Source organism: Erythrolamprus reginae, chromosome 2 (genome assembly GCF_031021105.1).
Source record: "Erythrolamprus reginae isolate rEryReg1 chromosome 2, rEryReg1.hap1, whole genome shotgun sequence".
NCBI classification, from domain to species: Eukaryota; Metazoa; Chordata; class Lepidosauria; order Squamata; family Dipsadidae; genus Erythrolamprus; species Erythrolamprus reginae.
Genome location: NC_091951.1, coordinates 233,127,655 through 233,150,703, shown reverse-complemented (window position 1 = coordinate 233,150,703; position 23,049 = coordinate 233,127,655). Strand labels below are relative to the sequence as shown.

Here is a 23,049-nt window from a genome sequence, read left to right as displayed (position 1 = left end):
TCTCTCCTTTTATTCTTGATCTTTTTATAATTTGTTTTATTGTGTTTTGTTTCTGTTCCCTTCCATAGCTCTCTCCCTTTCATTGATCCAGTTATAGAACTTGTCCCATGTGGTTATATTTTTTGTTTCCTTGTTGTCTTTCAGTTTTTGTGTTAAGGAGTCATACTCGGCGCAATCAAATATTTTTTTAATCAGGTCTCTGTCTGATGGTACCTCTTCCCTTTTCCAGTTTTGAGCTATTGATATTCTACTTGCTATTATAATGTGTTGGATTATATAGTAAACTGTTTTCTTTATTTTCATGTCTATTATTCCTAATAAAAAGATCTCTGGTTTGAATGAGAGATTGGTTTCCGTGATTTCGAATATCCAGGACCTTATTTTGCTCCATAATTTTTTTATTTTTGGGCAGCTCCACCAGATATGGAAGAAAGTTCCAGAGGGATTTGAACATCTCCAACAGTTTGGTCTAGTTTTGGGGAAAATCTGTGCTAGTCTTGATGGTGACATATGCCACCTATAGAACATTTTTATAGTGTTTTCTTTGTATGCTGCTGACTTAGTGATTTTGTAGTTCTTATTCCAAATTGTCTCCCATTGGTCTATGTGGATATTGTAGCCAAAGTTCCTTGCTCAGCTGGTCATTGGATCTTTTGATATTTCAGTTTCCACTTCATAATTTATTAAGTAGCTATATATTCTTGTTATAAAAATTTTTTCCCTTCCTAATATTAGTTTATCAAGGGGTGTGTCCTGTGCCAATATTCCTTCGTTTTTGATGTTTTTTTGCCATTTTGAAAATATTAGCCTGTATGGCCAGCAGTCCAAAGTTATGTTCTGTTCTATTAGCTCTTTCTTTGTTTTTATATTTCCTTCTGTATTTAGTAAGCGGTTGTAAGTTATCATGTTTTTTAATTCTGTTCTCAATATTATTAATAGGAAGAATTGATATATGTTATTTGTTTCATAAATTATTAAGAGTAAAGAACTAATATACGTTATTGTGTTTTATGGATTCCTCTGCTGAATATTCAGCAGGACAATAGGGTCCCTCTACCCATGGCTGACAAGTGTATTTAGCTATATATTCCATGACTTCAAACAGAGCCTTCCTGGCCTTGTTAATTTTCTCTGTGGTCTTTTTCATGAAGCCACTGGGAAGATCCTGGAAGGATGTGGCAGTAGAGAGGACAGCTTGTAGCTCTATTAAATCACACTGAGCTTGTTGGACTTTTTGTTGAAGATGTTCAGAAAGGCTCTGCAGGTTGGTTAAGACATTCTGGCAGACCTCCTGCATCTTCTGTGCAACAGTGTAGGATGTGGCTAGAGAATGGGATTCCATCTGTTATGAAACAAATGAACAAAAAGATCTGTTAATTGAACATCATAGGTGTTCATCTATGGCAGGGGTAGGCAAAGTTGGCTCTTCTGTGACTTATGGACTTCAACTCCCAGAATTCCTGAGCCAATCATGCTAGCTCAGGCATTCTGGGAGTTGAAGTCTACATGTCATAGAAGAGCCAACTTTGCCTACCCCTGATCTATGGGATTATCTGAAGGGAGGGAGGGGGTGGGGAGAGAGGTTGACAGACGGACATAGGGCAACTGAATATTCTTGTTTATGCATGGAGACACCATTGTTGATTGCCGTTCCCTTGATTTCAGCCATGCAGTACATGCCAGGTGGCAGAATTCAAATCTCCTCCCTCTTTTCTTCCCCAAGCAATTTTCTGTATGTTGTGTATGTTCTATAAAGGATCTTTGACCCAGCTCTTCATCTCAGCCTTTTCATACATCCTGAGAAACACACCAACTCTCTTCTGGCTCTGGGAATAATTTTTGCATAAATATATAGTTTGTTTAATAATGTTGCAAGATCCAATTTGCGTCAGCCACTGGGGATAAAGATTTAGTCCAGTGTTGGCGAAACTTTTTTGATCCGGGTGCCAAAAGGATGCGCTTGCGGGTGATATGGCGCGTGTGTGTACCCACACCTGTAACGCAATGCTCTCCCCTCCACACCCACATGCACACAACCCCCCCTGCGTTGCCCTTCCACACATGCGGACAGGCCACACTGAAGCCTCCGGACTTCCAATAGGGTTTTAGGGACTTTTTTTGCCCTTGCCCAGGGTTCAGAAAAGCCTCCTGAAGCCTGGAGATGGCAAAAAAACAGGCCAGGAGGCTTTGTTCCAGTTTTTGCTGGAGCAAAATGGCTTCAGGAGGCTTTCCTGAACTCTGGGGAGATCAAAAACGGCCATAAAGAAGGCACGAATCCCAGCGGCCAATTAGGTCCCACAGGGATGGCCTTCTCCAGGTCCCGTTGACCAAACAATGTCGGCTGGCAGGACACAGGGGAAGAGCTTTCTCTGTGGTGGCCCCGGCCCTCTGGAATCAACTCCCTCTAGAGATTCGACCAGCCCTCACTCTCCTCGCCTTCCATAAAATGTTGAAGACCCACTTTTGTCACCAGGTGTGGGGATAATTACCACCTTTCCCCCTCTTTTTAATTATGTTTTTGGCCTTACTGTATGATAGAGTAGGTTGAATGTGTGTGATTGCATAGTTAGGGATTTTATTATGTTATTAATACTTGCTTAAATTGATTTAATTTTTATTATTGGATTGGTAATGTATTGTACTACTGTTATGCTGTGAGCCACCTCGAGTCTTCGGAGGGGGTGGCAGACAAATCTGATAAAGTATAAACTATGAATATCAGCGGACCAGTGGGCCCGAGCTGACAGAGGGCAATGCCTCACCTGCCGTCAGAAATGGCTTCGCATGCCACCACACAGTGTTCCCTCTAATTTTTGGGGGGGGGTGGGCGGAAAAGTATAGTGTCTGAGCGGCAGTCCCTTCGGGACTGGGCGGCACTCTTTCCCTCTCACTCATTCCCTCTCGGCTTCTGAGCAGGTTTGAAAAACTCTGAGTTGATGATGATTTTTAAGTGAGCCATTGCTCACTGCTCAGCTTAGAGGGAACTATGCCACCACATGTGCCATAGGTTCGCCATCCCTGATTTAATCTATTTAATAATGAATAATAATTGTTTTAGTTTACCCAGTATGCCTAGCCACAAACCATAGTCAAGGCAGAATCTTCACTGAGCAATGGCCATTCCCTATTTTTTTAGTATCTTCAAAAGATGAATCATTCTCATGCTTAGATACCTCTGTCAGATTTGCTCCATTGCTCTGGTCCTGCTTAGGTTCTCCTTTGTACCATTCCTTCCACATTTGGTACATTTTTTCGTGACCTCTGTGAACTTTGTAGTCCAATTCCTCCTTGGTATATTGTAGCTACAAAAAAGAAAAAAAAAAAAACAGGAAGAGAAAAAGAAAAAAATCATGCACTCAAGCCTAGTGTTTTGCGTTTGGCATCATAACTACAGTTTTGGCTCAAAGGCCAGAGCTATACATTCCCTACTCTTATCATAAGAGCCACAGCGGCGCAGTGGTTAGAATCTAGAACTGCAGGCTATTTCTGACGGCTGCTTGTGAAGCTGGTAAAATGAGGACCTAGTTTTTTGCGGGGCAAAATTCTGAGGGTAGTAATAGCTATCTTGGTTTTCTGCATTATTTTGACTTTTTTCTGAACCATTCTTTCCTAGTCATTCTATGCTTCTGTAATACTTTTTCTTTCTTTATATATGATCTCTTTTTGAAATGTAATAGTTTTCTTTTAAAAAAAAGAAAATATTTCCCCCCAACAGACAAAATAAATAAGAACCAGTGCACAATCAGCTGGGCATTTTTTCTTCATTATATAATTGCTGTAGCCTTTCACATTAGCATTAATAAACAAGGCTCATTTTGGCCTGGGAACCTCAGAGGGCATTGCTAGTGATCTTCTAACATGACCAAAGTAGTTGTAGTGAATATTTGTGTGTGCGTGGGGGGGGGGGGGAAGGTTACTATTGGACAGAGGATTAAAGGAACAAATTGGAACTTCAAGTTTTGCAGATGTTTAAAGCATCCACCTCACCTTTTAAAATTCCTCCAGTGAGAGAAAATACTTAAATCTCTTTCAGCTTTGGATATTCCATTCCTCAAGCCCCATAAATGACCCCCCCCCCAAAAAATTGGCATATGTCCACTCATATTCCAGAGATACATGGATTTTCATCTGTCCTGGGGTCAGAGATTTACTTAAGTCCCTTAGAATTGAATTTTTCTTTACAGTAGTGAACTGCCCTAAAGCAGTCTCAACTTGGTATCTTGCAAGTATCTTACACCACATCTCTCATCCTCTCCCAGACACGGCGAGATTAGAAAAGCTGGAAAACTATTTTTGGAAGAGTGCTTCAAAAGTTTCTACCAACGCTCCTGCCTATTCCTCGAATAGAAATCAGACCATTAAAATGTGCTAAGGTTGTGTGAAGAGTTCCAAGCAAGCAATTATTCTGGAGTTATATTAACAAGCAATATTGAACAACACTGCTTTCTAATCAAAAAGTCACCAGCCTGAATTTGCCATTAATCCTTCCAGGTGAGTATTATGCACTCACTTAAGATCAGAGCATACAAGGCACTGCACTACATTGTTGCATGACAAAATGGCCATGCCAAATGGAGATTATACTGTATAATTACAATCCAGCACATCTGGAAAGCATCAAATTGGGGAACGTAGCACAATTTTTTTTATTAATGAAAAGGTTGAATCCACATGAAGTCAAGCAGGAAGAACCTATGCACAAAAGATGAGCAGATTTGCTATAATACAAGAAAATGTTGATGTTTTTCCCCCCGTTCTGAATCTGATTAATGGATAACGTAGGTCTGTGTTTCTCAACCTTGGAAACTTTGACTTGATTCTCTGGATTTCAATTTCTACAATTCTTAGCAAAGGCCATCCTATCTGGAAGTTAAATTTCTTAACATCTTCAGTGCTAAGAAAGATTGCTGTAGATAGACTGTTAAGCAAGAATCCAAGTGGAAGACACAATGCACAGTCCCTAAAAACAGCACTGCAGGCAGACTACCTGGTTAACATATACATTGTGCAAAGCCCTTGTTTTTAGACCAAATCCAAATCTACATAACTCAATCGAGCTGCTCATTAACCTTTTACTGGATACTAATTGTAGAACAAGATTTAGACACAGGAAGATTTATATCCTGCCTTTGTCCTTTTCATAAGTAACTCAAGACAGTGAACATACCCAATACTTTCTTCTCATTTCCCTACAACCATCACCCTGTGAGGTGGATTGGGCTCAGTGTGGGTGTGGCCCAAAGTGATTCAGCCAAATGAGTAGTGGCTATTACAGTTAGGTTATTGATTCAGCAACTTACATGGTCCAATAAGGTCTGACTATTCACCCTTTCCTTTTATTTCCCAAACATAGCACAGAATGACTGAGTTTCTTACCAAGTAAAAGAGCTGTTCAAGCTGGAGCAATGCCTGCTCTGCACCCAGTTTGATCTTTATCCGAGAATGCTGGTAGGCTCGACTACACAGCTTCATCGACAAGGAACTCAGGCGCCTGTAGTAACTTGGCTCTCCTTCCTGATTTTCAAGAGAGGCTGCTCCAGAGCAGTCCGAAAATGTAATGGCAACTAAACAAAGAACAATTAGATCAAAAGAGATCCCCATTCACAATCCCTGAGCTAATATTATCAGTCCGTTCATTTCACAAATAACATTCCCCACAAATAGGTTTCCGAGAAATTTTAACTAGTAGTCACTTTAGTCCTCAAATAAATCCCCCTTGATTAAGCTTTGGGGAAATCTGAGCTATACTTCGAATAACTAAAAAAAAAAAGATTTCAATTCCTCTCCCTCATTGTTAATAATATTTAATTGGGGAAGTGAGGGGATTATTTTAGCACATGTGCTACAATTTGGTGAGGAACCACAAAAAGAGATCAGCTTTGGCCCAGACTCCTTTTCACAGCCCTCCCTTCCCCAGCACTACACTATTATTACATTTTAGTGTAGGGAACCTAACCTTCCTGCCGTGTAAAAATAAGATCCATAGGCTTTGTGAAACTGTTCAGTTAGATTTTGTGAAAGAGGGCAAGATGATAAAATACAACCATTTTGGTGGAGATGGGTAGGTATATACATTTGATCAATAAATAAACTGATCTGTACCAGACTCCCTATCAATCATCTGCCACACTTTAGGACAGTGTTGCTCAACCTCAGAATTTTTAAGATGTGTGGTCTCTAACTCCCAGAATTCTGTGGGATGCTGGCTAGGGAATTCTGGGAAATGGAGTCCACAATCGTAAAAATTGCTGAGATTAAGAAACACTGCTTTAGAATGTTTTTCGTAAAGTCAGAGCATTCATTTCATAAGCCTGATAAGCCTGTACTTTTGTTTGCTAAAATGTGACCCAATTTTTTTTTAAAAGTAAAGCATTTCATTTTTGGTGACCTTACCCCAAAATTGAATGGCCGATGAGTGATAGTGATGACTTGTTATGGCCTTGAACTTTTTAGATTGGGGGTTAGAAATGCCCATGCCTTTCATTTAGGTTAGGTGACAATAAGTTTTCCATATGAATGAAAGAATAAATGCTGTTGCTGGTTAACTATCTCAGCTATTGTATACATTTACTTTTGGATTAAAAAATTAACTGTTTTACGGTTTTAGAATTATATGCCATCCAGAGTCACTTGGTAGAGATAGATAGCTGTAGAAATAAAAGAAGTTAATAAATTTAGAGTTCAAACTTATTAAAATGTGGATAATCAAGAGAGGGAACCGCATAGTCTTACAAAATTCCTCATCCGTGATTGGCAGAAAGTGCTCTAATAAGTCATCCGATTTGAAGATAATCTTGTCAACACTACTGGCCATCATCTGTGTCATGTCGATATCCATAATGGTGTCCACAGCACTCCTCGCTGAACACAATGTTAATTCCACGCTCTCCACGGCAGCTTCGATGCTTATATCTAGCATGGTATCCATAATGTCCTTTACTTCAGTTAATTTGGTATAAATAGATTCAATGGCATTTGTCATGATCTGGCAGTGAAAATTCAAAAACAGAAGAATGAAGAAAATCGACAGAATTAAGCACCAGCGCATATATACTGTATCTTCCTCTCTAAATTTGGGTTACTGTGTTCCCCCAAAGTAAGACCCTGTCTTATATTGTTCTGAACCCTGAAATAAGCGTTTGGCCTTATTGCCAATCACTCAAAATCCCGATTATCAGGGGATGTCTTATTTTGGGGGAAACAGGGTATGTGTCGTTTTTGCATCCAATTTGATTTTTATTTGTTCAGTTTGCTTTAAAAAACAACAATAACAAATATACAGATAGTCCTCAACCTAAAACCACAATTGAGCCCAAATTTCCATTAGCTAAGCAAGGCAGTTAAGTGAGTTTTGTCCCATTTTACATCTTTTGCCATAAAAGTTAAGCAAATTATGTAGTTGTTAAGTGAAACTGACAATGACATTGTCATATGTCAGCCGGTAAGATTAGAAATTGTGATCACGCAAGACACAGACAGTGCAACTGTCATCTATACATGCCAATTGCCAAGCACCCAAATTTTGATCATGCAACCATGGGGATGTTGTAATGGTCATTAATTGTGAAAACCACTTAATCTACTTTTTTCAGTGCCGTTATTAACTTGGAATGGGCACTAAATGAATGGCTATTAAGTAGAGGACTATCTGTGCACAAACCAAATTGATTAGCATGTTCTAAGATTACTGAGAAATGGGTCAGGGTAAGAAATGAAACAAAGATTCCCAAGAAAAAACTTTTATTTATGAAAATACCCGCAAAGCCAGTGAAATGCTTTATAAATCTGGAACTCAATTACCCTGCTAATAGGAGTAATGATGCTGCTGAACCTAGGGAGCGCATGTCAAATATGGTATGTTTTGGGTAACACACTAGTGTTTACCAACGCCTAACAACTATTCTCAAAAGCACATGCTGTTCTCATGCAATTATCTGACATCTTGGGAGCTGCATGAGAATGGGGGTATGTGTGCGTTGCCATGCAGCCTCTGGAGGTTGTGCGAGGGGGCCACGCTTTTGCACAACCTCTGGAGGCTCTAAAAATCAGGCAAGTATCAGATAGTTTTCAGAAGCCACAGAACCTACACAAAAAAAGAATGTGAGGCCTCGTGTGACCTGGAGCTGCCTCAGAGACCTGTCAACAGAAAAAACACCACCTGAAGGTAAATGACATGGCAGATTCTGAGGAATCGCACAATTGTTTGATACTTTTCAAAATATGTAAAAAATTATTTCTCATGTGTTTTTGTGTGACACACACACGTAAGAGTCCCCCTCTGAGGGAGATAGGCAATTCAGAAATGTGAATAAATAAAATAAAAACGTTAACTGTTTTCCAAAATGTTGACATGCCAAGCCCAAACGTTTTACCCTCACATAGACCCTACTAAACATAAGGGGCTGTTTTACATTTTTTATAAAAAAGGCAAAAAAGCATTTTAAAATGTTTGCTGGAGGAATCCTACTAGTCCAAAAATTTGGAAGGTGAAATATTTAAAGGAGAAAATAAAATGTCTTTTTTTCCCACCCATAGGAAGAAAAGGCTGGTTGGCATTTCAGCATGACCTGGTTGGTTCACCACCTGCTGATAACAGCTATGTCTGAAATCCATTCTCATGAAGTTGATCACTTATCTCTTGTACTGACTACGGTAGAGAGAGAAAGAGAATTTGTGGTCTTCTAAGTCTTGCTGAATTACAGTGCCCTGCATCCTTCACATTCCCTGTCCTAAGGACGCTGGGAGTTTGAAATTCAATGAAATGTAAAATGTCACATGTTGGTTACATGAATCTACACAGATAGATATGATATTTATATTTATAATATTTATATTTATTTACTTACTTATTTACTTACTTATTCCAAAATGGAGTCAGAGCTGCTAACACGTAAGATAAATACAACAATAGTAAAATAGGGAAATAGAACAATCAGATTAAAATCAATAATATAATAAAACAGTATCCTAAAAGAACCATGTATACACTGCCGTCAATCTAATATTATGGAAGGTCAAGTGATTACCTGGTCCACCGTCTGTTGCATAATAGGATATTTGTGTTGTAGCCTGTAAAGATTCCTACAGGCAAACATATTTGCAAAAGAAACTGTAAACAGTAAAGATGAAAAAAAGATTTGATTACTTAAAAGATTCCCAGTTATGTTCAACAACTGGATTCTAGTTGCATTTGGTTTTTATGCTACTTAGAATTTACAAAAGGCCTATATTGTTTTATGCTGCAGTGTAATGATAAAGGAAAGTAATCACATAAAGGTGGGATTGCAATGCTATGCACTCATTTAGGTAAAGGGTGGGTTCTAACTTACCTCGTTGCCATTCGCTTCCTCCTGCGCCATGTGGGCGTGTGCGCGCAAAGCGCAGGGGCCCAAAATTTGCAAAATATATTTTTTTAAAAGCCAAAAACAAGATGGCGACTCATGCGCAGTGCCGGAAACTTGGCTTCTGCGGAAAGCAATAGACATCACAATCTCTGGAACGTTTTAATTTTTTTTTATTGTACTAAGCTACAGTAATTCATCTGTTTTGTCCATGGTCTTGTAATAGGTCTGTATTGTTCTTCACACCCACCCACCCCGGAACTTTAATCCCAGAGAGTAGAAAGTAGGGAACTCAGTCTCGGAAAAGTTCTGGTTCCTCTTGGATTTTGAGATACCGTAAATTGCAAGATACACACGAAAGGGGAGAATTTTGTTAATCAGTAATAGAAGATTCTCTCCCCTCTCCCGCCTCTCTCAATTAATAAAGATCAGAAACTATATTGCAAACAAAGACCAGGCACTATTCAAAGATGTCTCCGTGGTCATGTGGCCGGCATGACTAAACACCAGAGGCACACCGTTACCTTCCCACGAAAAGTGGTTCCGCGTTCGGCTTCGGGAGACAGCTGGGAAGCCGCGCGGCTGTTTTAAAAGGTGACAGCCGGGCTGGGGGGCTTCCCAGCAACCTCCGAACCGAACCCGGGATTCAGAAAAATTTTGCCTCTTCTTACGAACTTTGTTCGAGTTACGAACCGGCGTTCGGGAGGCTTCTGGGAAGCCCCGCCGCCCGGCTGTCACCTTTTAAAACAGCCGCGCGGCTTCCCAGCAGTCTCCGAACGCCGGTTCGTAACTCGAAAAAAGTTCGTAAGAAGAGGCAAAAATTTTCTGAACCCCGGGTTCGGTTCGGGAGGTTGCTGGGAAGCCCCCCAGCCCGGCTGTCACTTTTTAAAACAGCCGCGCGGCTTCCCAGCTGTCTCCCGAAGCCGAACGCGGAAGTTCGGCTTTGGCGTTCGGCTTCAGGAGACAGCTGGGAAGCCGCGTGGCTGTTTTAAAAGGTGACAGCCGGCCTGGGGGGCTTCCCAGCACCCCCCCCGAACGCCGAACCCAGGTTCGGGGGGTGCTGGGAAGCCCCCCAGGCCGGCTGTCACTTTTTAAAACAGCCGCGCGGCTTCCCAGGAGTCGCCGAAAGCCGTTTTTTTGCCGGGGGGGGTTCGTTGCACGGATTAATTGACTTTACATTGTTTCCTATGGGAAACAATGTTTCGTCTTACGAACCTTTCGTCTTACAAACATCCTCTTTGCACCAATTAAGTTCGTATCATGAGGTATTACTGTATTTGATTCCATACATTTAGCTTACTGTAATGTGATTTGTTTGCTTTGGGCTGATCTTTATTCTTGCACTTTTGCCAACTAGCTGTGTTTGTACAAATTATTCAGATTTTGATTATTATTATTTACAAGTCAATAGCTCGGGTATTTTCGACAAAAGACTTACACCCTCAACAAAGCAAATGTTTTAATCCTGATTCTACAGTTATCAGCATAACTTTCTTTCAAAGTAATCAGAAATTGTTGCCATTTCTGAGAATTACAGGTAGGCCTCAACTTACCACAATTGAACCCAAAATTTATGTTGTTAAATGAGAAATTTGTCATAAATTTACAGTGACCATATCTGTCCTTTATTAAAAAGGGCAATCTTTTACTTTTTTTAAAAAAAACCTGTCCTTTAGATTTTTTAAAAAATTAATCCTTATTTTGGGTTTTGCTATTTCATTTTTGTTCATACTACAGAGTTATAAACACAAAGAATTAAATGTTTGTATTCTTATGAACCTCTTTCAGATTTATCCCTTTTGAGGATTATACTTTATTTTTTTCCAAGGGGGGGAGCGTGCAAGACCGGCGGCAATGGAGCGAGACTATGCGCTCCATTGCTGCTGCCGGAATAGTGTTTCCACCCATTCTGGGTCCTGCCCATCCCTACGTAGCGGTCTCCTGGAGTTCCGCATTCCCAGAAGGCTTTTCACAGCCACCTACCAACTCACCTCTGGAGGTGCCTGGAACTGGTTCTTTGTCATTCCGTTTGAAGAAATCATATAGAACTGTGATGTCAAACCTTTTTTCCCTTTGGTGCCGAAAGTGCTATTGCACCTATGTGAGTGTCCACATCCATAATTCAATGCCTGGAGAGTTCAGAAATTGCCTTCCCTGCCCCCCTGGAGGCTCTCTGGAGGCCCATTTCCCAACTTCTTGTGGGCCCGGTAGGCCTGTTTGTCACCCTCCCCAGGTTCCAGATTCTTCCCCGGAGCCTGGGAAGGGCAATTTTGCCCTACCCGATTCCCCTCCGAAGCCCTCCGGAAGCCAAAAATGTCCTCCCAGAGCCTCTGTATGAGGCAAAAATCAGCTGGCCGATGCGTGCCTGTGTGCTAGAGCTGAGCTAGGGTAAGGGCTCGTGTGCCACCTGTGCCATATGTTCACCATCACTGGTATAGAAAGTTTGAAATGAGATAATACAGCTTTTATCCCTGACATGAGCGACAGAGGAAATATTTTTTTTAAAAAACTCTGTAAAATTGGTAGCTGTTTAGATGTTCTTTAAGAATTATTACTTCAGTAGCTTTTGTATTATGTACATTTGTATGTTTGTGTGTTTGTGTATGATCTCAGTAAAATTGAGCAGAACAGCAAACTAGATGTGTTTGGAAATATACTTTTTTCCATCTGTTTGCCAATCAGATATTTAACAATTGCTACTAATCCATTTGAACACTTTTAATTAATCAATTTTTTCTAGTTTTTTATTACAATGTTTATAAACTCTTAGTTCTCTTTGTAATTCGTAGAACTATTTTTTTTAATGGTAATTTCATTTAAGATTACAATTTACAACAAAGCAACAATTTACAAAAACTAGTGTATCTGTAGAGGAAGAAACTCTTAAAGTTAATTTCTAGGTTCATTGTTCAAAATATTTTTGGTATGTGCAATGTTAAAATATTTTGCTTCATTCTATATTTATAATTTGAGTGTGAGTGATTTTTTATAATTGTAATATTTCATCTATTTTCCTTTAATGCTCAAATTTTAGGCTTTTTTATTTTTTTATTTTTTAAATAATTCAAAATTATATTTTCCTACAAGAATGGGTCTTTATAATTAACTCCAAAATGTTATTTCAAATTTATCTGAACCCATAGCCATTTGAAACTTTTTAAAATAAAAAATTTAATTTCTCTTTTGCTATTTATTCCTTAATTTTTGTCCTTAATAACTTCCTTTGGTAAGGATTGAAGGAAACTCCTTGAGTTCTGTAAAACATATTGATTCAAAGATTCCTAACAACTAAAAAACTCTTAACAGGAACTTTTCAAAAGTGATTAAATAGAAAGTACATATTGTTTCAAAGGTGCTGACTCTGGTTTGATCAAGATGGTAATTCCCTCATCTCCCTGAGCTCTAAACTCGCAGATCATTGGAGTGGCCAACTGTTCAAGACCAGCAGTGGAGACCAGCAGGACTTTCATCTTCCTTTTGTAAGTGGCTTGTTTATTGTTTTCTGTACTTATGTTATTCTTATTTAAGTAGTAAGTGCACAAAATCATTACCTTTTTATATATATCTGTGGAACCTCGTGGGATGGCCCAGGCAGGTCTGAAGACAATATAGGGCTCGGTTCCTGTTTGATAATTGGTGACTCCAACTCTTCAGAGAAGTCCCCCATTACCCTTGAAGCAGAAATTATCTCTAAGCTTTTAGGTTACATAAACATTGTCGTGTATTTTCCCACAAAATCCCACCATTCCCAGGGTTTAAGGAGAAGGGGGAGGTGGTCACCTGGGGGCAGAAAAGCGAGGAGTCCTGAGAAGGTCTTCTTCTTCGCTTGTACAGCAAAAAATAACCTGTACTCTTTTCCAAATTCTCTATGAAGAAAAATAGACATGGCAGAAGACTTGGGAAGCATGAAATTCTCTCCTACTGCCAGATTCTTCGCATTTGAGATAGCCACACTTACCCTGCACCACTTTCTTTCTGCCATCGTGAAAGGTGGTAATCTATTCAAAAGAGAACTCCTCAGCCAAAGGAAGCCTAAAAGGCCATTAACTTGGTTTAGACAAGGTTCCAATCGCTCCCATTAAAAATCAAATTGCCCCCCTGTGGGGTGTGGGCCAAATTCTCTGTGAAGAAAAAAAGACATGGCAGAAGAGTTGGGAAGCATGAACTTTCTCCCCTACTGCCAGTTTCTTCGCATTTGAGATAGCCACACTTACCCTAAACCACTTTCTCACTGCCATCGTGAAAGGTAGCAGTCTAGAGACTTCACCCAGTGAGAATGGGCAGCTAAGCTCCGGGTAGTGGCTTTTCAGGGCAACTGTCAACATCCAGGTAAACAATGGTCATTCTCTATGCCTACACAAGGAGGGCAGCTCACCTGGGTCTATGGGTGGCTGGTGGCTGACTCTTTTGGTGACATTTGGCCTCTATGTTTTCTGTGGGTAGTTGTCTGTTCATGAACAACAGAGAAGCACCATCATTGTGGCACAAAGCACAGAGGGAATCATGGCATCCTATGGCAGAAGTGACTTTTAGTCCAACTCTCTCCCTCCACTTATTTTATGAGTTATGGTGGCTGCATACCCCTACCTCTATGGTTACATGACGACATTTGGATGCTCAGCCATTGCCTTACATTTGTCACTGTTTGCAGCATTCTGGAATCCATGTGATGCCTCTATTTATGACTGCAACAACTTACAAGGACTACTCTTACCGATAATGTGACTTCACATTAGAGAAATGCTGTACTGATATATCTTCCAAATAAATTTTGAAGCATTCACTGCCCTAATAAATATAGACATTTCTTCTTTCTTTAGGAATGGGTTTGATAGTAGCAAATATATTCTATTTTAAATTTCCAAATATACCCTAGGAACAAAATAAAAACAAAAACAGACATCCAGTTCAAAGTAACCAGTTTCACAACTTGTACAAAGTCAGAAACAATGAAATATGAAACCACATGCTTCACGGAAACCCAACTATTTCTTACTTTCTTTTAAATCCAAGTTTGCATTTTTAGTTCTAAAATATTAATTGTTTCATATAACTATATATTTTTTTCTTCCTGCAATGGGAGAATTCAAAATATTGGAAATTGGATTGGGTAGACCTAGGACAAGTAGTCATTAGGGTTAATTTAGAGTTCATTTAGTGACTATTGAAAGTTACAATGGCACTGAAAAAAGGAAAAAAGGAACAACCCTGACAAGATGGAGTGGCTGTAGGTTCTGCCTCCCAAGGACAATTCCATCGGTGTGTCCATTATCCTGGGGGGGGGGGGGGAATTATTGACCCTCTCAGAGATGGTTCGCAACTTGGGTGTCCTCCTTGATCCACAGCTAATTTTAGAGCACCATCTTTCAGCTGTGGCGAGGAGGGCGTTTGCCCAGGTTCGCCTGGTGCACCAGTTGCGGCCCTATTTGGACAGGGAGTCATTGCTCACAATCACCCATGCCCTCATCACCTCGAGGTTCGACTACTGCAATGCTATCTAAATGGGGCTACCTTTGAAAAGTGTTCGGAAACTTCAGATCGTGCAGAATGCAGCCGCGAGAGCAGTCATGGACTTCCCTAGGTATGCCCATGTTTCATCAATACACCACCGCTTGCACTGACTGCCGACCAGTTTCCGGTCACAATTCAAAGTGTTGGTTATGATCTATAAAGCCCTACATGGCACCAGAGCAGACTACCTCTGGGACCGCCTTCTGCTGCACGAATCCCAGCGGCCAATTTTTTCCCACAGAGTTGGCGTTCTCCGGGTCCCATCGACTAAGCAATGCCGTCTGGCAGGACCCAGGGGAAGAGCCTTCTCTGTGGCGGCCCCAGTCCTCTGGAATCAACTCCCCCCGGAGATCAGGACTGCCCCCACCCTCCTTGCCTTTCCCCTCAGCTATTATGATTTATGTATGGTTTATGTGGGTTGTATGGTTGTTGTTTTATTATAAGGGGTTTAAATACTGTTTTTAATATTGGATTTGTACTCTGTATATTGCATGTTGTGATCTGCTCCGAGTCTTTGGAGAGGGGCGCCATACAATTCTCCATGATAATTGGAGTCAGACTTCAGGTAGGGTTTTCCTTGTCCAATCACATTGAGGACTGATATACATATCTGCCTACGATGTAATATCTCCAGTTTGTCCCTCAGTCCGCCATGAGGGAGGTCGTGGAATTCCTATCTGACTGCTGATTAATAGGTAGAAAAGAAAATGTAACACTACAAGAGTTTCTTCTGCTGTTATCTCATCAAAATTTACTGTATTTTTAACTTGGCTGCAATATTTTACCTCTGTAACCGGACCGCTTGTCACATGCTGTATTTCTCAAAGTCAGCTCAGGACAGTAATCCAGCCATGCTGATCACAAAGGGCTTCCCGATCATTTTATACTATCTTCTAGCTGGTATTTGTTTTTCTGCTCTACAAGGTGATTACAAGAGCTTGCTACAGTCACCAGATTTTAAATTTCCCGCTCTTGTCCACCATCTTACAGGCGCTGGGGCTTGCAGCCGTGCCAAAAAAAACCTCCAAAAAACAAAAACAATGGCTTCAGACTGTGTTATCCAGCCTGTCAGCAGATTCCCTCACTTACTGGGCTGAGGAGAGTCTCTACGGTGGATTCACAGGAGATTTCCCAGCAGCCGATGCCATGCAAGGAGAACAAAACAAAACAACAACAAAAGCAAAGGCATCACATTTTGAGTGGAAGGCTTCTTTGCCTGTTGTCACCCAGAGTGGGAGAGTGGAGTGACAAAAAGCATGAATGAGTGCACAAGCCCATAGATCCCTGTAAGCTGAGTTATGCGCCATAGCGCGCTTAGCTGCAGCTGTCAGCGCGCATTTTTTTTAACCCTGCCCAGGAGCCAATCACCTACTTTTTGGAAAAGCCTACACTTGGCGATTGGCTCCTGGGCAAGGTTCAAAAACTGAAAGACGCAGCTAAGTGCGCCATGGCTAAGTGCGTGTGGGGGGGGCTCGAGCAATCCCCTTAACGCCACTTCACCTCGCCAAGTGTCCTGGGGGCGGGGGCTCGAGTCATCCCCTTAACGTCGCTTCGCCTCGCCGCGCCGAGAGTCCTTATTTTTTTTAAACCTTTAAGGGGTTAAAACCATCAAGTACTGCATTCCTAGAAAGGGCAGAGAACGGGAGGATCACCGAGTATCTTCTGGGCGCTTCCGAGAGTCGCAGCAGCAGCTGGTGGATGAGTTGAGGACGGGTCGGAGGAGCGGCTGGAAGCAAGAAAGGGTGCTTGATTTCCTCCGCAGCCAGGAAGCAGAGAAGCAACCAGAATATAGAAAAATACATTGGCGGTCCTATAGTCGAACCCCCTCCTCGAGCATGAGAACTTAGAGCTGGCGAAGGTTTTTCTTATTTTAAATGTTCCGGGCGGGCTGGCAGGGGATGGGGAGCGCACGTGCCCGATATTGAAAATCCCCTTCACCTGCCTCTGATGTGAGAAAAACGGAGAGAGAACGAGAGAGAGTGAGAGCAACAGACAGAGTAAGATAGAGAGAAAATAAGAATAAGAGAGAGAGAGAAAGAGGGGGAGAGAAAGAGAGATAGCAAGAGAGAGAGAACAAGAGAGGGAAAGAGTGAGAGAGAGTAAGAGAGAGCAAGAAAGAAAATGAGAGATGAGAGAGGAAAGAAAAGAGTGAGAGAGGAAGAAAGAAAGAGATGAGAGAGGAAGGAAGAGTGAGGAAGAAAGAAAGAGAGAGAGAGATGAGAGAGGAAGGAAGAGAGAGAGGAAGAAAGAAAGAGAGATGAGAGAGGAAGGAAGAGTGGAACAAAGAAACAGAGAGAGATGAGAGAGGAAGGAAGAGAGTGAGAGAGAGGAAGAAAGAGAGAGAGATGAGAGAGGAAGGAAGAGAGTGAGAGGAAGAAAGAGAGAGATGAGAGAGGAAGTAAGAGAGTGAGAGGAAGAAAGAGAGAGATGAGAGAGGAAGGAAGAGAGTGAGAGAGAGGAAGAAAGAAAGAGAGTGAGAGAGAGGAAGAAATAAAGAGGTTCTTTTAATAAAAAAGAAGGGATTTATTTATTTATTTATTTATTTATTTTTCTATGCCGCCCAGTCCCAAAGGGACTGCTGCTCAGACACTATACTTTTCCGCCCACACCGAAAAAAAATTAGAGGGAACACTGCACAAGCCTGACAATAATGTGGAAAAGTGGTCATCTTTACCACCTCACTTTTCCTCAACTTCAACAAGCAAGATCAGTCAGTTTTGGATTATGAGAGTGTGTCTCTAATTAACACAAATGTTTGGTGGGAGGCAGGTTTTAAAGCCCCAGCTCAGCAAGTGCCCCCACTCAGGTGGCTTCAGCCTTTGGATCCAATAATCCACCTATGGCAACTGCTTCACAGTTACTACTGCTAGTTAGTAATATAACAGCCTTGCCTACTACACCTGGCATTCAGGTAGGGCAACAACCAAGGACTATCCAAACAGCCCAGCCACCAATATTGGATCCTAACAATATTCAAAATATTATTGCCCAATACTATACAACAGTGTATGGCTGCTTTTCAGCAAATGGCTGTTTTTCCACTCTACATGGTGATTACCGGAGCTTGCTCTAGTCACCCACAAAACCAGGCCCAGCCTCTGCTGAACCAGCCTTCTTTGCAACACAAATCTTTGGAGGATTAGAGGATCATAATTATTCAGATACTGAGAGCCAAGCCTCAGCAATGGAAGAGGCAGAGTGTCAGGATGAGGCCCTCTCTGCTGATGAAGCTTTACCAATAGAGCAGCCTACTCCTGCAGGCCTTTTCCCACCAGCCTTATTTAAATCACTTCTCCAGAAGGCCTCTGGCCTGGCCACGCCTCCTATCACAGGAACTGGAAACAAAGCTTCTACTTCCCATTCCATATATTGCTGAACAAGTCCAGACAGTGGCCCTTATTCCAGCTCCTCAGCTGTTCATTGATAACATTCAGAAGCAGTTCACTCTTCCTGTGGCAGACTCAATACCTCCAACTTTTGACAAGAAGCATTTCAATGTAGCTCTTGAGCTAGCAAACTTGCTCAAGCCCCTAACTTATCACCTACAGTTAACAACAATGGCAAAAAAACCATAGTAAAATGGGGCAAAACTCACTTAACAAATGTCTCAGGTAAGAACTGAAAGTTTGGGTTCAATTCTGGTCATAGGTTGAGAACCACCTCTATAACTCATAGTAGCTTCCCTGGGGCTAAGATTCCAGGCTTTCCCTCCCGTCTGTCCTTCCACTCCCAGCTCCCAAATTTCCAACTTCTCTTCCGTCCAAGAATATAAACAGGAAGGAGGACCCCTGTGTTATTGATTGATGGTGATAAGAGCCAATCAGCATTCACTGAATTTTTGGGTAATAGGAAATGGCCTTTCCCAACACAAGGCCTCCAAATCAGGCCTGAGATGAGAGATGTTGAGATGTGGTCCATGCTGTTTGTCCTCCTGTAATTCCGCCCAGGATGAGAGAGCCAGTGTTTTCAATGGTTTGCATCAGGGGTAGGTTCCAACTTCCCTCGCTGCTGGTTCGCATGGGTGCGCTTCGTGGGAGGGCCAGTTCTTCGTGGGCACACATGCACAGTAAGAAAAAAATCCCCTCCCCCCCAACACCCCAAAGCCAAAAAAAAAAAGATGGCCTCCATATGCACAGTACAGGAACTTGGCTTCTGCACATGCTCAGGAGGAAAAACATTTTTGAAATGTGGTGGGAATTCCTTTTTATTTTTAAAGATGGTGGTGCCCATGGACCGGCACTGACCAATCCGGTTTTGTGACATTATCATGACGGCACCAACGGGTGGGTACCGGTTCTTGTGAGCCAGTACGAACTGGGAGAAACCCACCTCTGGTTTGTACACTTTTTGCAGTGAAGAGAGACACACAAACACAAAAGCCCATAATTAACTATGAGTAGGTTTATGATGGCGATAAAATACCAAGGCAAAAAAAAGCAAGGCAACAGGAAGGAATGATTACACCAGATATTTCCATTTGGGAGCAAATTTTATTTATTTAGACTGGTCTATATCATATACATGGCATATACATGGATATTCTAATTTTTCAAGTTTCACCTGCAGCATCACATGATGCTAGATTAGTTAGACCAGCTGGACATGCAAATCCAGATTCTCAATACAAAGTTATGGACTTTCTTAACTTAATTTTGATTTTTCATATTATATGGGCTTAGAAGTCAAAATCTTTTAAAAATCAGTTTCTGTGGAAATTTGATGGGCTTAAAAGACCATACATTTCATTAGGAGTTTAACATAGATGTGGCTGCTCCATCTTATTCTTATTTATCTGAAAGTTCTAGGTTAACATTTGTTTTAAATTATTATAGATGTATAGACATTTGGTCCTACCTCAAGGCATTGTTTTAAACCAGGAGTCTCAAATTCAATTTACCTGGGGGCCGCTGGAGGTAGAGGCTGGGTGAGGCTGGGCCACATCAGGTTTTCCCCCCCAAAAGCTCTTACAAAAACATTCCAACGTTATCAAATGTCTTTATTTTTTCATCTTGTTTTATGTTAAAAAATAAAAATAAATTAACAAATTCATACAAAAAATAAAAATAAATCAGTAATAAATAAATAAAATGAAAATGATAATAATAATAACAACAACAACAATAATAATACAGCAGATATAGAAGACTGAAGAAACCACATATACTGTAATTGCTGACTAGAGAAATGTAATTATTATTATTGAGATTCAAATGTCTGTATTAATAGTTCTTTAACATTTAACTTTCTGAACATGAATGGAACATTGAACATGAACTGTTTTGAACGTGGCTTCTTCTCCCTACTTCTTGCTGCTAGAGATCTGGCAGCTCTTACTCTTGCATAACTAAGCCACATTTGGTTTAAGGGAGGAAGCAGTTGAGACCCTCCATGGGCCTTGAAGATGCTCACCAGTAAGTCTGGACCTGTACTTGGATTTGTTAAATGAGAAGCTGGAGGCCGAGGAAGGTTAACAGCTCTTTATTGGCAATCAGGAACAGTTGAAGTGACCAGCTCGCAGGTAGGAAGTGACTGCTGGCTACCGGCTAAAGCCGCGCCTTATATACCTTGCTGGCGTGGGGAAAACACGTGAGTTCCTCTTTTTTAAACTTTTGCACCAAGGTTTCCCTTGGCCGCGACTTAAGCCAATCAGCGGTTACCTTTATTTAAAAGTACAAACATAACACCCTTTCCCCCATAGGTTGAACAAACTGTCAATCATTTAGATATGTGACGTAGTCTTGTAACCTGATTGGTGGCTTGCTGACTCGCCCAGACCTGCGCAGTTCAGTTTGCAGGGAGTTGTCCTCCTGGTCGGCTGGCTCCTGTGCTGCTCCGTCCTGGTAAAGATTGTCTTGCCCTATGGACGTAGAAGTGGTCTTTCCAACGCCAGCCGCCAGGGTTCCAGGGCAGCCACCGCTGGATGCCAGAAGAGGATGCGGTGAGTAGTCTGGTTGGTTTTGGTAATTCCCATGCGTTTGATCTACGGGAAAAATGTCATTGTTACTTTGTGTTAACTCACTTGGATGTCGTTTTCTGATTTGGTCTATGTGTCTGCGCCAGATTTTCCCATTGGCCGGTTGGATCGTGTATGATTTGGGGCCGGTTTTCGATTCAATTGTCCCCTCTCTCCAGCGGAGATTTGAGTCAAAGTCTTTTGCATAGACTGGGTCGCCCGTTTTAAAAGTCCGTTCTGGTTCCATTGTATGCTTATCTTTCCTTTCGGAATACTCTGGGTGAATTTTGTCCAGCTGGGAACGGAGTTTCCTCCCCATGAGAAGTTCTGCTGGACTTTTGTTTGTGCTGGCCGACGGGGTGATGTGCTGGACTAATAGGAATTCGTCCAGCTGCTGTTGCCATTCTCCAGGTGCTGACCGGTGCAGGGCTTCTTTTGCGAACCTCACCATGCATTCAGCCCGGCCATTAGCGGCCGAGAAATGGGGAGATATTAATGCATGTCGGATCCCCCTTTTGGCCAGGAAGACCTCCATTTGCCTGGAGGTTAATTGTGGACCGTTGTCCGAGACGAGCACATCCTGCAGTCCATGTGTTGAGAAAAGTCTCCGCAGCGGCTTTATTGTAGCTGCTGTTGTAGTTGAGGTCATTAAGACAACCTCCAGCCACTTAGAGTATGCATCGACCACAATGAGGAATGATTGTCCCGCTAGAGGTCCTGCGAAGTCTATGTGTATGCGGGACCATGGTCCCTTTGGTGTCTCCCACTCCGTTGGTTTGGTCTTTGGTGGGTCTGGGCGAGTTTGTTGGCATGGGTGACATGTGGCTACCCAGGTTTCTATGTCCTGGTCTAAACCTGGCCACCAAAGGTGGCTCCTGGCCAGGCTTTCATCTTTACCATGCCTGGGTGACCCTGGTGTAACAATTTCAATGCTTTCTTCTGCAGCTGTTTAGGAATTACCACCCTGTCACCCCACAATATGCAATCTCTTAATACATTTAATTCAGTTTGTCTGTTCTTGAATACCTGGCATGTCTCTTTTGGAATCCCCCCCCCTCCGGCCACCCTTTAAGTACCCATTGCTTTACTCGGGATAACAAGGGGTCTATTTCTGTCTCTCTGGCTATTTCCGCTGCCGTTATTAATGGGTTTTCTTGCATTTCTATCAGCAATACATTGGACGCTGGGGCTGGGTCGTGTACTAATTCTGCCTGAGGACACCTACTTAACACGTCTGCGTGCCCAATTTCCTTCCCCCTCCCTGTGCTTAAGTACATAATTATAAGCAGCTAAAAAGATCGTCCAACGGGTCATTCTCGGAGACAGAAATGTGGGGGTCTGCTTATCTCCTGCTAAAATGCCTAACAATGGCTTGTGGTCCGTAATCAATGTAAAAAGAGTGGCCAAACCAATATCCATGGAAGCGTTTAATGCCTGCAACTGAAGCTAATGCCTCCTTATCTAATTGAGAGTAATTCCTTTCTGCAGGTGAAAGGGTTTTAGAATAAAACGCAAATGGGGCATCTGCGCAGGGAAAACAGACGTGAGTTCCTCTTTTTTAAACTTTCGCAACAAGGTTTCCCTTGGCCGTGACTTAAGCCAATCAGCGGTTGCCTTTATTTAAAAGTACAAACATAACAGGATTTATTGAAGTTCAAGGTAGAGAAGAGCTTTTCGCACAAGTATGTGCTCCCAAAAAGACACATGGTCCACTTGAACATTTGGGAAAGCTCAGGGAAGCTGGGGGGGCGATTCTTTCAAAAATTGCCCGAGCTTGTCTGCTTTTCCACTCACCTCCCTGAACTTGGCTTTGAGTTCAGAGTTGCACTGCAGGTCAATGAGCGCCATTTGAAGCACAGGAGGGGTATCCTGCACATCAAAGGAGAAGGGGTTCCCAAAAATTTGAAATGTTGCTCTGTGCATCTTGAAGTCTGCAAATGTGTGATCAAATTCCTCCCGTAGCTTCAAAATGATATCCACATACTCCTCACCACTGAATGGTGTGCCTGCATCCATGAATGCCTTGCATGCTGGGAAATGGCAAATGTTTGTCTGAGAAAGCTGGGCTTTCCATAACATACGTTTTGTGGAGAATGCTCTCACATTGTCATAGGCAGCACTGACAAGTTGCCCCTGGCCTTGTAACTTTTTGTTCAGTACAGTAAGCTCATGTATTGATATCAACAAAAAAAGCTAAGTCCATAAGCCATTTTGTATCACTTGGCGCAGGAATAGCAATCCCAT

At 41.8% G+C, this 23,049-nt stretch overlaps 1 protein-coding gene across 1 annotated transcript; it reads right to left on the bottom strand.

Annotated features, from left to right (window-relative positions):
• Positions 1–925: 925 nt before the first annotated feature.
• Positions 926–21,454, bottom strand: LOC139159529 (perilipin-3-like). The gene is made up of 7 exons (XM_070736840.1): positions 21,225–21,454; positions 13,122–13,207; positions 9,027–9,109; positions 6,733–6,985; positions 5,377–5,564; positions 3,174–3,302; positions 926–1,342 (listed from the first exon to the last, which is right to left on the bottom strand). The coding sequence occupies exons 1-7, from the start codon at positions 21,452–21,454 to the stop codon at positions 989–991; spliced, it is 1,323 nt and encodes a 440-aa protein (XP_070592941.1). The 3' UTR covers positions 926–988.
• Between the last annotated feature and the right edge of the window lie 1,595 nt (positions 21,455–23,049).